The sequence below is a fragment of the Acanthaster planci genome, linkage group LG10 (genome assembly GCF_054643075.1).
Source record: "Acanthaster planci isolate LZ-2023a linkage group LG10, COTS_SCS, whole genome shotgun sequence".
Classification (NCBI taxonomy): Eukaryota; Metazoa; Echinodermata; class Asteroidea; order Valvatida; family Acanthasteridae; genus Acanthaster; species Acanthaster planci.
This window is the reverse complement of record NC_141786.1, coordinates 18,184,024-18,201,139: the sequence shown is the minus strand read 5'-3', so window position 1 is coordinate 18,201,139 and position 17,116 is coordinate 18,184,024. Positions and strand designations below refer to the sequence as shown.

The window sequence follows — 17,116 nt, the reverse complement described above, 5'->3', positions numbered from 1 at the left end:
CTTTGGAAAGCTGGGCTGAATTCTTTTCTATTTAAAAAGGAACATTCATTTCTTTGCTATGGAAAATGATTATTGTTAATTTTGTAAAATTTCCCATTGTCTCTGGTTTTGTGAGCCATCTCGATATTTTTTGCGGCTGTTCAAAAATCAAAATCTCACGAGTTTTCCTGTGTGTTCCTGCAAAACCCTGACAAGGAGGTGGTGTGTGATCCTGTTCCCAGAACAGCGTTCTTGAGTCGTGTTCCCGCCTTTCGGACGCGAGAACAAGAAACCCGTGCCAAGAACTTGCCGCCCGAACTCGACCTGAGAAATTAAAAAATATGCAATTCAACTTAAACTATCTTGGCATTATTCAGAAGTCATTTAATACTGATCGAGTCAAATCAATCTCTATTCTGGTCATAATATATTACAATGCCTTTGGCTTCCTTCTGAACAACCCTCACCTTTAAATGATTCACAAGGGAAAGAACAAATACGAGTTTGAAGAAAGTTACATCAAACTCACAAACATTAGGAGGACAGTGAAAAGAAATTACCAGCAAGATAACAACTTAAATGTAACAATATCACCTTTGTCAAAGCTTATAAATTTCAGGTTTTTTCCCTAAATTGCATGATAGAAAGAATAAATAAAAGTACAGAGGGAATTCAGAATGTAATGACCAAGTCCAATCTTTTTTCAAACAAAACATGAATGATTTCAATAAATTTATGCACTTTCAGTGTAAATACCACTGATCCTGTGAAGCTTTGAGGTTTACATAAATAAATGAATCGAAAAAAGAAAAATTAAAATATCGAGACCTGGCAAGTGCTAGTACCAGGACTTGTCAAGAACATCTTTTGGTAATAAACGGCAGTCAGGCACCAGTCTACAACAAAAATCATATTTCCATCTAAATAAACGTACAACTTCAGAAATTTAGGTCAGCTGTAGTCCTCAGTTGCCATAAAACATAGATATATATTTCTTCTGATAAATCAGTAATTTGTAATATAAGTGAATGTTTTAAACCCTTATAATAGCTCCAATAATTATGGCATAATGACACACTGAAATTGACCATTTTTTTTAACAGATCTCAGCATCTATACTCAAGAGCCATTATGATCGAACATTGTTCCTTGAGTTGATGACAAATTCTTTTGTCTTTCTGTTTTCAATCTGGATGCTGACTATTGCCGTGTTTTGGCTTAAATTTCAGAGAAATTTTGGTAAACGATAGTGTCTGAAGTCCACTTTTGATAGCTCAAATCTTCCAAGCATTTTATTTTTTATTTGTTGAAATTCCAAGCAAAAAAATGCAGACAGCCTGAACGAAAGTTGGTCAGGTTTTGAAATTACAAAAACGATGGCCATTTCCTCTGCAGAAAGCAAAATTGTTAATTGTTATTGTTTGAAATGTCCAAAGATTTTTTGGCATTTTTAGGTAAAGATTCAACAAATTTTCAAATGAAAGAGAGTTCCATGAGAAATAATAAGTAAGTTGCCAGTCATTCTCCTGACAAATCAAAATTAAAATCTTACATTCTTTTTGTAATGGATGGTCACACTTCCATTTCGTTGATATTCTAACAATGTTGATTCGCTGCCACGTCGCACACCTTAGTTTTTCAGTAGAGCTTTGACCACAGCCTTGACGTTCAGCTTGCGGAGGTCACGATATGTCTGACCGGTACCAACAAAGACGATGGGCTGACCAGTGGTGTAGGTCATTGAGATAGCGGCACCAACCTGCAGGGAGAAGCAAAAGGGATGACAATCACAAAATATGTGACTCATTTCAGAAAAAGGTGAAATAACTCGCAAAATACCTTTCCATCCATGGGCTGGTTAACAGCTTACAGGGTAACATTTCTCATGGAAATTTAGGAGGGGGGGCAGACAAAACATCCTTGATCTCAAAAGTTTTCTGAACAAAAATTTGCAACAAACATGTCATGATATTTAAGAGATCTGTACTGTTGGTAAATGGTCCCATAATTTGAGTCTGGTTCCCAATGTCATCAGTCAGGTACCCAGTCCTTCTGCTCTGTAACAATGTCATAGCTCACAGCTACCTACCTTATTGTCGATGGTGTCAAATTTGGTGATCACAATGCCACCAATCAGTTGGGGCTGGTCCATGTCTGAGTGGTCAGCCAAGGCATGGTTGAACTTGGCCAACTGGTCCACTGCTTACCAACCAAGGCCTCTACCACAAACAGGACAAGATCTCGCTGGTAGATTTTGATGAGCTGTTTGAGGAGAAGAAAGGAAAACAAGAAAACTATCACCAAAGGATTCTTTCTTTGCTACACTAAAATCACAGCTGGGTTTTAAATTCTCTTTAATTAATGTTATAACTAAATAAATTGTTAATTGCAATGGGTTGATTGTGAAGCCTTTCTTTGTTACACACCAATTCAAGGAGCCAAGAAAGCCTCTCTTTGGTACATACCAATTCAAGAAGCCAAAGCAGCCTCTCTTTGATACATACAAATTCAAGGAGCCAAGGCAGTCTCTCTTTGGTACATACCAATTCAAGGAGCTAAGGGGGCCTCTCTTTGGTGCATACCAATTCAAGGAGCCAAGGGGGCCTCTCTTTGGTACATACCAATTTAAGGAGTCAAGTATTGCCAGTGCAGCCTTTCTTCAGTTGTATCAATGTAGCTTCCTGATAGAAAGCCTTGACAACAAAGGATGGCTCACCTTGGATAGAGCTTTCATGAGTGGCTCTTTGTCTCGCATCCGCCCAGCTGTGTCGATCAACACAACGTCAAAGTGACAATCCCGAGCTGTGAGCAGACAAAAATTATTTAAGCTGTTACACCATGACTCACTCAGTAATGGGTCTGTGCATGATCGATAGAGGGAAATGTGCTCACTTGAATTTCCAAAGCCGATCTTAAAAGAGACTCAGTACAGGTATGTCATTCTCCATCAATAATTAGAAAAAATGAAAAAAGTAAGTAAGCTATGTAAACTAACACATCACCCAATAATATGACATCATCTGTAAACGCAGTCACATCGCTTCATGTTCAATCAAAAATGAAGTACCATATTTTTTCAGCCAATGAGAAATCACGGACCATACTTAATGGCTTCCATGGCGATACCAGCTGCATCCTTTCCATAACCTTTCTCATTCAGCTGGACCAGAGAGCGCCCTCCATGTTTCTCTGCTGGATGCAGCGCATTCAGGTGTCTAGTGTGGGTGAGCAGCTGTTCGACGGCACCAGCTCGAAATGCATCGCAGGCTGCAATCAGCACAGTGAAGCCATTCTCCACTAACCAGAAACATATCTGAGAAAAATAAATAGTGCTTCTTAATACCAATTGCTCACAAAGTTCATTGAATATTTACCTCCATAAACTGTGACCTTCAACAACTGAGTTGATAAATTGGCTCTGTTACACAAATCCAATGATAAACTGAAGTTTGATAATCACAACAAGAATGACAAATTCAAGACTAAGTAAAATTAACTGCTAGTTCATTGCTAGTACACCTGTAGATTTTTTATTTCAAATCGATCAACACCTTTTACCGGTTTTGCATCAAGTAAATTCCTGGTAGTTTTTGCCAATAAATCACATACTGACTACAGCATTTCAACACATAATATGCACATAAGTTTCAACTGCCTTTTCATTTTGACAACTTGAGAAATTGACGGCACACCTTGGCTAGGTCGGTGGATTTCTTGAATCCATTAACTCCACAGAAGACCACAGAGTAAGGCTTGCCACGAGATCTTGCTTCCATGGCATCATGAAGGATGTCGATTCGACGACGCGGAGACAAGATCTGAACCAGGGACTCCTCGATGCCTTCACGGATGACGGAGGTTACACCTGAAAACAAAACAGGAATCAAAGCATAGGTCAGTAGAAAACCAAACAAGCTTGTTAAGAACTGAATCAAATCGTCTTGATTCTTTCACAGATGACTGAGGTCACACTGACAGCAAGCAAAAATAGAACCATGGGTCAGTAGAGAAAGTAAAGATGCTAGTAAAAGACTTTATTTCAAAGACTTTTGCCACAAGCAAGAAGAAGGAAATTTTACGACAGGAAGGAACAACAAAAACACTTAAAGGATCTAAACCAGCATTCAATACTTCCCCAATTCATCAAAGTTCTTCCATTTGGCGGACAAAATGGCACCAAGGACTGACCAAAAGAAGTATCAGTCTTTCAATCAAACTCTCTTGCTTAAATTAAAACTCCCAGAATATCTTCATGGAGCGCCTTCTCTAGTTTGCCATAATACAAAAATGTACATGCACCAAATCTGAAGATATCATAGTATGGAGGGTTTGCATGATGGCTGCCATATTGAAGGTCGGAGCTTGTATTGCACAGGACATGCACAAAATAGATTTCCCTGTGGAACTACCCGGCAAGATGGCTACCACGCAAAATCTCGATACTTTGTCCAATCAAAGCTTTAGAATAGAGCAAAGAAAAGCTAGCTGGGGAGGGATTTCAACCTTTGACCTGTGTACTGACGATGTTTGGCTTACGGCTGAGGGTTCCCATGATTTTTCCCTCCAGCTTGGTAGAGACAGAATCGCAATTTCTCAGCGATGTCACGGGCCACATTCTTGACTGCAAATTGAAAACAAAAGTAAGGAACAATTATCAAATTGTTTGTCCCAAATTAAATTTAATTCAATATAATTATCGGAGCAGTGCTTTCCTTTTAAACCTACTCCCCTTGGGGTATGGAAAATGTACCAACATTGAAGGATTGAGGACTGTTAGGGTTCACAAACGAATTCAACCCCTCTTGAGACATCACCCTATTCAGTAAAGTGTGGATTATTCTTAAGAATCAACAGCTTTTAAGAATGTAGAGTTTGGGCATTCTTCAAACTAATAGATCAAACTTGACTTGATAGAAACAGACAAAGCACTTGTGACATTAAATTTACAACGTCAAACACGGTGAGAGACACTCTCAACAATAAAGTAAATTGTTTTAGACGTTCAATACAGTTAACTCTCAAATTGTTGGATTCGACAAAGTGACATTTTCTGTTGAGATTAGGGATTTTCAATTAAAGCAAACCGCTCCTTATGTTGCACTGTGTTATGTTTTCAATGTGTCTTCTTCCTTTTAACATACCCCTTCCATTTACTTCAGCCAGACTTGTACTGAAACCTTGGTTCAAGCATTCACTATGTGTAAGGTTGACTATTGTAATGGTTTATTATATGGACTTCCTAATTCTCAGATATCAAAGCTACAGAAAGTGCAGAATGCTTGTGCCAGACTTGTGTGCAACTCTGCTAAAGACTGCTACGTTTCCTCTTTGTTGGTTAAATTACACTGGTTGCCTATTCGACAAAGAATTCCACTCAAAATACTTTTGATAACATTTAAGGCTTTGTGTGACTTTGCACCAGGTTGTATCTCAGAATTACTAACACCTAAATCCCAGTCACATATGTACAGTTTTCGTAGCTCACAGGACAGGTTGATCCTTAGTCATCCCTATCGTAGAACTAAGGCAACTTTTGGAGACTGTGCATATATTTGTGCAGCTCCTAGGCTTTGGAACAACCTGGTCCACCAAGGCTCAGTTAAACTAACTGGTCTAGCACTTTGTTACTGACAGTGGCCTCTCCCACAGACATGACAGACAGGATGAGATCTGGCTGGTTGATCTTGATGAGCTGTTTCAGGAGAAAGAAAAACTATCAGCAAAGGAAAGATTCTTTGCTACACTGAATCAAACGGGTGTGGTACATTCTAAAATTCAAGGAGCCAAGGCTTGCCAGTGCAGCTTCTCTTTAAGTTATATTACTTAAGCTTCCTGTCAGGAAACCTTGACAACAAAGAGGACAGCTCACCTTGGATAGAGCTCTCATGAGTGGCTCGTTGTCTTGCATCCGCCCAGTTGTGTTGATCAACATAGCATCAAAGTGGCAATCTTGAGCTAGGAGTAAACACAAATTATTTACACTGTTACACCGTGACTCACTCAGTAATGGGTTTGGGCATGATCGATAGAGGGCAGTGTAGGTCAGCTCATTTGGTTTTCCAAAGCAGATCTGAAAAGAGACCAAGAACAAATGTGTCATACTCCATCAGTAAACAAAAAAAATTAAGAAAGGAAGTAAGCCATGTAAACTAATCCATCAACTAATAATATGACATCACATTCATCATCATGTCTTCATGTTCAATCAAAAATGAAGTACCATATTTTTCCAGCCAGTAAGAAATCATGTACTTCTTAATGACTTTAATGGCGATACCAGCTGCATCCTTTCCATAACCTTTCTCATACAGTTGGACTGGAGAGCACCCTCCATGTTTCTCTGCTGGATGCAGCGCATTCAGGTGTCTAGTGTGGGTGTGCAGCTGTTCGACGGCACCAGCTCAAAATGTATCGCAGGCTGCAATCAGCACAGCGAAGCCATTCTCCACTAACCAGAAACATATCTGAGAAAAATGAATAATGGTTCTTAATATCAATTTCTTGCAAAGTTCATTGAATATCAACCTCCATAAACTGTGACCTTCACCAACAAAAGCAAAAATCAAAGGCCACATACTGAGTTGACAAATTGGCATTTTGGAACAAACCCAATTATAACCTGAACTTTGATAATCACAACAAGCAAGGCTTCATCTGAATCTGGTGTCTAGAGCTAGGTCTAGATCTTTACTCCATTGGAAGTACAGGGAAAAGTGCAGATAATAGATGCAGCCATAGCTCTGGAAGCCCATTATGGCCTAGGACTAAGTAGAATCAAATGCTGGTTCAGCTAGTGATTTTTCGATATCTTTATATCAAAGGCTATTCTGGTCAAGTCCAAAAGTGTGTTTTCGCACAAATCAATTGTTGACTGACGTGTCTCGTCGTGTCACCTTGAAGCCACATCCAAAGGTTTTTGGCAAACAATGCATGACTTGGGATACAAATATGGCATCATACACAGGTCACAAACAGTGTTCTCCATTACCAGCTTGTTATGTTTAGTGTAGGGGGTGAGATCTCATTGAGGGGGTTGACAAGTGTAAGGGGGGGGACTGGATATTATTTGACACCTGGTGGCGCTGTTTCAAACACTTAAGTAAATCAAGGGTGCAGTCCACTAATTCAAGCAATAATTTCCGCCAGGCTCATTAGCACTAAAAGTGCCCCCACAGTATCATTTGAAAATGGGGATTGTTTGGCCCCCAAAATGGTGAGATTGTGTAAATCGTTGCCAGGATCAACTCCCTGGGTCTTTGAGCTTTCATATGAGAGCAGAAGGGCTAAAAACTATGGTTGAAAAATGGTCCTAAGTGCCCAAGAAAGTTGAGGGTTGCCACTTGAAAAATGGCTGCAATCAGACTTTGGAAAAATCACTTTTTGGGGGGTGATTTTGTTTTGCGGGAATAATTAAAAATGTAATAGGTTAACCCACAAAAAATTGAAAAAAAAACTGAAAGATTAATGACTGAATAATAATTACATTTTTGTGTGGAACACCTCAAGGATGTTGGCTTGCATGTTATTGAGCTCTGAAGAATGGTGATTTTACACTGTTTTCAATGGGGCTTAAATTAGTGGACTGTACCCTATATTTCAAAATGGCGGCCTCCATACACTCATGGCGGCGGGCATTTAAAAATGGTTTCTTCGGTCAGCAGCAGTTGTAGCAGTGGCGGAGAGACAACAGCAAGTCTTTGAAGACAGTCTTGTGGATTTTCACACATCAGAGACATCTTTTTGTTTTGTTCCATTCAGAACAAAATGGAGGATGATGAATGTGATGCCTGGTGTGCTAAAATGTTAGCTCGACTGAAGAAAAAATCTCGACTGAAGCGTTCTACAGGCTGCTGGCACTGGGTTGGATGTGTGAAACAGACCAAGGGGAGAGGTGGTAGTTACGGGAGGATAAATGTACTCCTTCCAGGGGCAAATACACACACAAGGATGAGTGCACACAGGCTGGCTTACATCGTAAATACCAAGAACTTTACGTTATCTCGGGAGTACGATGTAAGCCATCTTTGCCACAATTCCTGGTGTGTAAATTTTGACCACCTCTCCCTGGAACTACATGCAATCAACAATGCACGAAGAAAGTGCCATAAGAACAGAGCATGTGCAGGGCATGGCAATAACCCAAAGCGCCCGTGGTAAGGAATGTAAGTTCAACTTGAGCCTGTCCAAAGCCTAACCCTAGCAGGGCATAACCCTAGCAAGGCAAACCCCAGCAGGGGCTAACCCTAGCAGGGGCTAACCCTAGCAGAGTTCAACACTAACATCGGTATGTAACCCTAATGACACCAACCGCAAAGAAACTTGCTACGAGTACATTTTACAGGAATTGTGTTCGTTGTAGATATTTTGCTTGCGTTCATTGTCTTTGGAGTGAAATTCCTTGTTTGGTCTGGGATTTGAAATTCCTTGTTTGGTCTGGGATTTGAAATTCCTTGTTTGGTCTGGGATTTGAAATTCCTTGTTTGGTTTGGGATTTGAAATTCCTTGTTTGGTCTGGGATTTAATTGCCCCGGATTATACATGTACATGGCTTGTGCAGTATAGTATGCATGGAATCTCTCGCCACGACATTGTGCCTGTCTTTTTCTATAGTTCTGCGACTGGGCACTTTTTAAAAATGTTTTTGTTCTTTGTCTATTCTAGCAAGAGCACGAGCTGCTGGTGAGCTGCTGCTTATGGGACAACCGGCTGCTTGGCACTTCTTGATGATTGAATTTGCGTGCCTGTTGTTAACAAGATGAATGGCACTGTGATCTCTTGCTGCAGCATTCTTTGAAAAGCTAAGTGATACTTTGGAGTTGGTCATTCCATAGGCATGATTCACAGACTCAGTCTTTTGTGTACTCATGCCGTACTTTGTTTTTTCTAATGCCTCATGTCCAATTCGCTTCTGCAAAAGTTGTTTGAGAAGGAGTTCATCGCTGGTTGATAAATTCAGTTTGCCTCTGGTAGTGCGTGGCATATATGGGAAACCATAATTACCATTACAGATTTGAGAACCGTTTCTGCAGAGTCTGTGGTCTCCCATGTAGCATTTAGGGATTGCAGTTGAAGCTTTAGCTACCATAGTTTTCATTCAACTAACTTCTCCATTACATTTGTTAAGAATAGCAGTGGCTTCGGCCTGTGTCCTATGGCTTATATCATTAGCAAAACAATTTTGCAGTTGCTGTCTTAATCTGGCACTTTTGCAAGGGAACATACTGGAACTAAAATTTGCCTTACTGATTGCAGAGAAAACCGTTCTATTCAAATGGGATGGATCTAGTTGCTGCACTGTTTCAGAACCAGCTCTTGTCCTCATTTGCTCATTCAAGCCTGCAGCCAAACATCCATCAGCATCAGTGGTGACACTGTTGACCAGTAGGGGCTCCTCGCTCTGCAAAAGTTTCTCAGCGCATCGTTGTCCCCCTGCTCTCTCGTCTCCCATATTGAAGTGTGAAGGGCGGGTAGCCGTAAAGCCTGGGTGGTTAGGGCACTTTGTGCGTTGTCCTTTGGCTGTTCTCATTTCTCGGTTCTTGCACAATTTGTTTTCGTGATGGTACATAACGACATATTTTGAAGATGTCACATTTTCGCACACTGTGTCTCTAGTTTGTGTGGCAGATACAAAGGGAGTTTTTTTTCTTGAGTTTTTTGAGTGGGTTATTATACTGCCTGTCCATCTCAACAGCAATCGGACTCTGTCTGGGAAACCCTTGAATCTCGTGAATGTCTTTCACAATTTTCCTCTTTGCAGCCATGTCCTTTTCGTTCTTTTGAGTCATTATTTCACCACACTTTTCTGAAATCTTTTGCAGTCCACTGCGTGAGGCAATACATGTGACCATAGCTGTCAAGAGCCTCCTTGCACCTGTCGCTGCGATGCCAGTGTTGTAGAGCCCCACTTGAAATGCCATGTTCAGAGTAGCAGTGTGGCGTTCAGGTCCATGGTGAGGTATTTCCGTGTATAGTTTTTGGCGTTGTGTTGTAAATCCGCACTTTTGGCAGTGCATTGTTTCAGATACAGCCAAACCTCTGCATTCCTCCTCCAGCAATAGTTCTGGAACACCGTCACACTCGGGGTGTGATCTTTGATGGTCAAGTGTAGCATGTGCACCTAGCTGTACTGCGGACTGAATGTTCACAAAACGGTATCCTCCTTGGTGATTTGTTCCACTCTTGGGCTGGGAGTGCTTTGGTTTTCCACCCTTGAGCTGGAGCTTGTCAACTGGAGTCATTTCTGCAGCTTTTGGGTGGAGTAACATCACATTTCTGCTCTTGGTCTCTGCTGTTGGAAGCACCTGCCTGAGAAATCCTTGCTTGTCTCTAGGAACAGCCAGTTCAAGTTGCTCATATGTTGGTTGAACATACTGTGGCAGTTCCATTTCTTGAGCTGTACGTTGCATCTTTTTTGGAGACAGCTGGTGGTTGGCTTGAAACCAAGTTTTTTTCTTCTTGAAAATTCCACGTCTAACTCGACCCATTGTGCAATGACATACATGTATCTTGATCAGTGCTTTTCTTTTTGTTGCTGGAAATAATATGGTCATCCAATAACTGATATGTCACTTATATTGATTTTTATGCATGGTGATGGGTATTTGTTTGAATTGGTTGCCAAGTCAATTGAAGTTTCCAATTGAAGGTCACATGATAGTCACTCTGTGCCTGTGTGTGTCCTTATACAGTAAGTATGCCACTTGGAAAGGCTGCTATCCCATGGGGGCAGTTACCTCATTGTTTCTGTGTGTTGTCAGGGTCACATTTCAGTGTGGAGATTCTTAGCCATTAATTGCTTTAAACGGATCCTAAGTTGCAAGATTGTAATAGTAACAGATTAAAATGCAGCCATTTCCATTCCTCCTTTGGAAGTCACCCCTTTGTAAATGTTTCAAGCAAAGACGCTCCTGACAACGAGATGTTATTTGTGGTGCTGGTGATGAGGGTGGCTGTGTATGTGAGTTTGTTTCTGCATTCAATCAGGGACCCTGAACAATAGAGGACAATAAGGTCCCCGATTGACAGAGGGTCCCCGATTGACAACTACATGTATGTACAAAGCATATTGGTGGTCTTCTAAAAAAGTTCTAACAAAAAAGGAACAATAGGGGTCCCCAATTGCAGGCAAATACACACTTGGGTGTGGGGGGGGTATTCCAGTGAAGCCTTTTTGAGTAAAACTTTCATTGGCCATGCAGATAATGACTGAAGAATCTTCTCTAGATCTAAAGCATTACATATATTTGCTTTTCAAATTGAACCCTGGCCAATGATGCCCTAGAATTGAAAGCGAAATGATTAAATAATTAACTAACTGTGTAGAGTGTAAACAATACACCAACTAAAACATATACCCTGCCACCAAGCCCACTAGCCCTCCTGCATTCGTCCAAAAAAGAGCTTTAAGATGCCAATACATTTCTGAAGATAATGCAGACTAGTAAGAAAAGGTAGTCTTGCTGGTTTCAGACTGTGCAGAATGCTATAGGCTAACCTTGAACATTTGACCCCCCAGATTGCCAATGGATTAATTTTTTTTTTCATTTTGTCCTTAGAATTGAGGTTTACACTTTATCCTTAACCATTTAAAGTTCATTTTCTGAGCGGTCCTTCAAAATGGGTGTATATAAAGGGTGCAGTCCACTAATCAAGCAATAATTTCCGCCAGGCTCATTAGCATTAAAAGTGCCCCCACAGTATCTTTCGAAAAAGGGGATTGTTTGGCCCCCAAAATGATGAGATTGTGTAAATCGTTGCTAGGATCAAGTCCCTGGTTCTTTGGGCTTCCATCTGAGGGTGGAAGGGATAAAAAATACGGTTGAAAAATGTTCCCAAAGGACCGAGAAAGTAGAGGGTTGCCATTTGAAAAATGGCTGCGTGCTGACTTAGGAACTTCGACTTTTGGGGGGTTGGTTTTGTTTTGGGTGAATAATTAAAAATGTAATTGGTTAACCCCCCGAAAATTGAAAAAAAAATGAAAGATTAATGACTGAATAATAATTAAATTTTTGTGTGGAACACCTCAGGGATGTTGGCTTGCATGTTATTGAGCTCTGAAGAATGGTGATTTTACACTGTTTTCAATGGGGCTTGAATTAGTGGACTGGACCATTCAAAGACAATTCGCCATTTTCTTTCCTGTGCAAATGGGCGAAGTGAAAAAACAGCAAGTCGGTATTTGACCCGGGGAGAGCAGGGTCACAAGAAATACTTCCATGACTTCCCTTTTCCTTCATTTGTCAGTCGTTTCCCACACATTTATTTTATGTACAGCAAGATTAAATTCCAATGTTGGTATCCAATGTCGTCTTTACAGTTATAAAGCATTATAAAAATTATTGTGTTTACAGAGCTAGCAACCGGTATAAGCCCTAAGCAGTCGTTATATTTACATGTATCAACAAGAAATCAAATACAGTTACTATTTGCTCTACATGTACTTTTTGTTTGGATTTTTCTTTAGCTGTAAAAAACAAAATTTTTTCAAGTTTATCCATGAATATACGACAGTACACATCGTCCTTCCTTTGGAAAAATTCAACCCGTGTACATTTTGGGGGGTTCTGCGCTGCTTTGTTGAAAAACTGTGTGATCTACCGTGTGTGCGAAGTCTTAGCAAACCACTAAAAAGTATCAAAAATGTAACATCACATTCACCCATTAAAAAAAAAAATACATAACATCCACACCATTTTGAGATTCAAGGTTACTTTTAATATGTCCAAAAAAGACGGAATATCCGGGGTTGCGAATGGAAGATGACAAAAACTCCACCAGCCATGCAAGGATCAACAGTGACAATGACAAACAAAATCCTGACATTTGGAAAACTCTTGAAAAAAACACAGGTCCTTGAAAACTTGGAAATGTGAGACATCCAGCCTACTATTTAAAGGTTTTCCTGAGACCTTTGGAAGGAGTTCCCATATGTTAATGGCGAAGAAAGAAAACAGATGTAAATGGAACAAATCAATACAAATGTAGAATTGAAAAGGTAAAACAGAGGTAAGAGTAAAGAGGGCGGCTTGCTGGAAGTCAACAAAAGTCCACACTCACCTCAAAAATGACTTCAAACTTGTTGTCTAGTTTGTACTACTAGTGTAAAGGAGCTGTGATTGAAAGTACTGGATCCACTGCACTCCTGAAAAACAAAACACAATCCATTAATGAGTACTTCCTTTACTGTCAAAGTAATTTGATCTTCCTCTGTGGGCAGTGATGCCACTGAATTTAGCGTCACATGGATTTGGTTAACTATTTAAGGACACATGTGAAATGCATGTCAGTGTCCATAGAATCATGCACCAACTACATGTAACAAGAAACTCTGGGACATGATGGTATTATTTAACTTTGAATAAAAAATGCATATAATGACCTGTTTTTAGAAAAGTTGTGATGGAATTGATATTGTTGAATCTTTGGAGAAAAAGTCTCGCACCCGAGATTGAAGTCTGAAATCTGACGTGTCTGAGTGGCCTCGGCTTGTACATCAAAAGGCATGTATATAGCTAGCTTCTGCCCTCAAAGCAAAGCTCTGTGTGTCATGAGCATTGACCCGCATGGGTCTGGGTACCAGACTTCCTAAAATTTGAAGAAAAAACTGTCTTGTCACTCTGATGTTTCAAGCCAAATATGGACTTTTGGAGGACAAATTTTAAAAAGTACGGGAGTGAAATAGTGGGTGTGAAGGGACGACCAACAGCTTTTTTGTTTGACTGATTGGCCCAACATCTTGAAAACAGACTGGTTTATGCCACAGCAATAGATAGCAATTCATATCACCCTCTATTTCTTCGCAATTGACATTACTCAAAATGACTCTATCTTAAGAACAGTTTCCAGAAGTTGGCTGCAAACCTTGGCTAGGTTGGTAGGATTTCCTGACTCCGATGAGTCTACCGAAGACGATGGAGTAAAGAGGCCTTTTCTCACTAGGCGAAATCACAGAGGTAACCCCAGGGTGACAAGGGGGTGAAAATAAGCCTCGATTCCCACTTGAAATTCTCAACCCCGCGCCACCCCCGAGATCGCTCATCCCTGGGGCGAGTTCAACCCTACTCGGGACCAGGGTTGAAACTGCTATCCCCGGGGTTGGTCGCTTGCCCTGAGGCTAAAAGGGTAGTGGGAAATGAGCAGGGGTGAGTTCGTGCAGGGGGGGATTACAATGCAAATACTAAGCGAAAATTTCGCCGACGACGAATCATCATCCGCAAAACTGAGTGTTGACGCTGAATAACTCGTCTCACATCATTTTCTCGTCGATTTCGGCTTCTGACAACTAAGGAATGAAACAGAAAATCACATGTCGCTTCGAGCGTGACATTGCCGCCTGTATCATAACCAGTGCAGTAGACGCCATGCTTGTTATCGACAATGCATTGTGGGAAAATCGTCGCACGCTTTCGAGGGAGATTTCTGGGTAATGCAAAAAGCACGCCAGCGCACCTCGCGATAAACTCACTGTACTCGCGCCGTTTCAAGTGAGAAAGGACCACCCCAAAGCGAGACAAAGGGTACAGTCCACTAATTCAAGCCCCATTGAAAACAGTGTAAAATCAGCACTGTTCAGGGCCCAATAACATGCACGCCAACATCCCTGAGATTTCTGAAACCCCAATGATATTCTTGTCTGGTCACTTATCTTTCAATTTCTTTTCATTTTTTTGTGGGTTAAACAATTACATTTTTAATCATTCCCACAAAACAAAACCACCCCCCCCCAAAGTGATTTTTCCGAAGTCTGATTGCACCCGTTTTTAAATTAAGTGGCAACCCTCAACTTTCTCGGGCACTTAGGACCATTTTCCAACCGCAGTTTTTAGCCCTTCTGCTCTCATAAAGCTCAAAGACCCAGGGAGTTGATCTTGGCAAGGATTTACACACACATTGAACGTCACAATTTTGGGGGCCAAACAATCTCCTCTTTCAAAAGATACTGTGGGGGCACTTTTAATGTTGATGAGCTGGCCAGAAACTCTCACTTGAATAAGTGGTCGGCACCCTAAAAGGGGGTTGAGAAGAATAGTGAGAAACGACTCGGGGGTGAACTGGGGGTGAAAAAATGGGGGGGAGGTTGACCCCGGGGCAGCCCTGGGGAATGTTCGGCCCGGGGATGCCTGTTCAAATGAGAACAGGGCACACTGTGGTGGGCTCACGTGTAAGTTGCAAGTGCTTATACAGCGACTTTGTTCTAAGGGAGGTATTTTCCACCTGCTATAAAGTGAAGTTGTACAACAACATGGAATATAATTGCATGTACAAAGTGTGCTACACACGGAAATCAATTGGTCTGTGTGTCATCAATTATATCGCCCCTCTATTTCGGCATAATTTATCTGATTATATGCACTGTTTAGTTGATTATTGCCTCATTCAAAGACCATATCACCAGAGAGCTTGATGTGATGATGTGACATGTAATAAGGAAGCTGGAGAAATGAGGAACTTGAGGAATGAGGAAAAGATGAGATGATTGCGACACAATGAAATTTGACCACCTGAAGCGGATGATCAAACATCGTAATAATCGTATAATTGTGACTTCTGGCTGATGTGTCTGGGGAATGCAGGAAAAATAAATGCAAAGAAAAAATTAGATACGATATTGCAGGAGTGATCAAGTGTTTCTGAGAGTATGAAATTATTTGGCTGGAAAAAAGAGGAAAAATACCACACATCCCAGCCCGCAAACTTCATCCTCCTCTGAATCTATTTACACTCATTGTACAATATGCACCCAACTTTCCCGCCGTGGATATATCTGTTCACTCTACCAGATGTTTCTTTTTCTTTATAAGAAAATTCTAAAATTTCGTTGTTTTATGATTGGTTTTGACTCCAAATTCTCTCCACTTAAGAATAGGAAAGAGTACGTTTATTATAAAACTCAAAAAGTTATACTTTAATTCTGGCCATCTGAAGTTTAAGCCAATTGCAGTTTTCTTCTGAACTTCAAAAGGGTTAGCCACATTTAGTCAGACCATGTACATGTATATATACATGTACATGTATATAATGGTCCCCTCTGTGCAAAATAGCCGGGTCCACAAGTTTTAGGTTTTAGTTAGCAAAATGCCCCGAGTTTGAAGCTACAGGCCACAAATTGGTGACTTATATAATTACTTCTATGATCTGTCCCGATGGAACCTCGTATTTTTTTAACCCCAGGGTTAATTGTAGTGAGCACTAGCTTCAAGCAACCAGTTTTATGGGTGCACCCTCGTATTTAGGCCAGAAATATGTCCATTGAGCTCACGAATAAAAGTTATACACTCAAAATATCCTGAGAGCCATGGAACTGGGGAATTGAAGAATGACACCGAACCTCTGGGCTGGACTTAGGGCTTCCATTCTGAGTACTTTGGATGCAATCGGGTCCGAAAGTAGCACTATTTGAGCCTTTTTGCAGAAGGCTATTTTCCCGGGCATTAAAATTTCCTTCATTTTAGCGGTTGTCTGCTTTGGGTGAGAATTTCTCAAAAAATCATGAGTCAACCCACAAAAAATAGGAGGGGAAATGAAAGAGGACACGCGGAACGTCATATTTATGTGCAGCCTGAACACCTGTGAGAGTTGTGGGTATTTTTAACATATTTGTGAAGTATGGGGATTTATCACTGCTGTCTATGGGAATTTATTTGTATTGGTGCACTCCATGGTAGCGGCCATGTTGTCTTGATGGTGGGGATTTAAAAAGGTGCGTTTTGTTGCTTTTTCTGTAGGCCTACATCAAGTTCAAATTGAAGCAAAATACAGAACAGAAAACAAAATAATTTGCGCTCTGTAGTTTTGACGACCAGGTTTTTATTGACGAGAGCAGAAAAAACAAGCACTGTGCAAGGGGTAAACATTTAAGGGATAGTAAGAGAACCATCATCATACACTATGGAAAACGTTGAGTCATTCAATCTAGGTTCTGCTTGCTCTCATTTTGTTTTCTTCCCGACTAGATTATTTGTATAGTGTGTTCCTGAAAAGGTAACCGAAGTTCAAAGGTCAGCTATGTCAAGAGTACATGGTTTATTCTTATTATAATACGAAGTAACTCATCAGCTTTAATTTGACACCTTGCTAGCTTGCGTCATTATTGTCACGGATCACAGAGTTAGGGTCCTTAGTTTTAGCTATTTGGCCA

General features: G+C 40.7%; 1 protein-coding gene across 1 annotated transcript; it reads right to left on the bottom strand.

Moving 5' to 3' along the window:
* Positions 1-332: 332 nt before the first annotated feature.
* On the bottom strand, positions 333-14,374 carry LOC110989964 (signal recognition particle receptor subunit alpha homolog). The gene is given in 12 exon segments (XM_087142554.1): positions 333-1,738; positions 2,069-2,184; positions 2,187-2,241; positions 2,696-2,781; positions 3,079-3,292; positions 3,672-3,844; positions 4,516-4,600; positions 5,849-5,934; positions 6,200-6,443; positions 13,036-13,120; positions 13,421-13,563; positions 13,840-14,374. Coding segments are annotated over 9 exon segments (972 nt in total). The 5' UTR covers positions 6,228-6,443; positions 13,036-13,120; positions 13,421-13,563; positions 13,840-14,374; the 3' UTR covers positions 333-1,609.
* Positions 14,375-17,116: the final 2,742 nt, after the last annotated feature.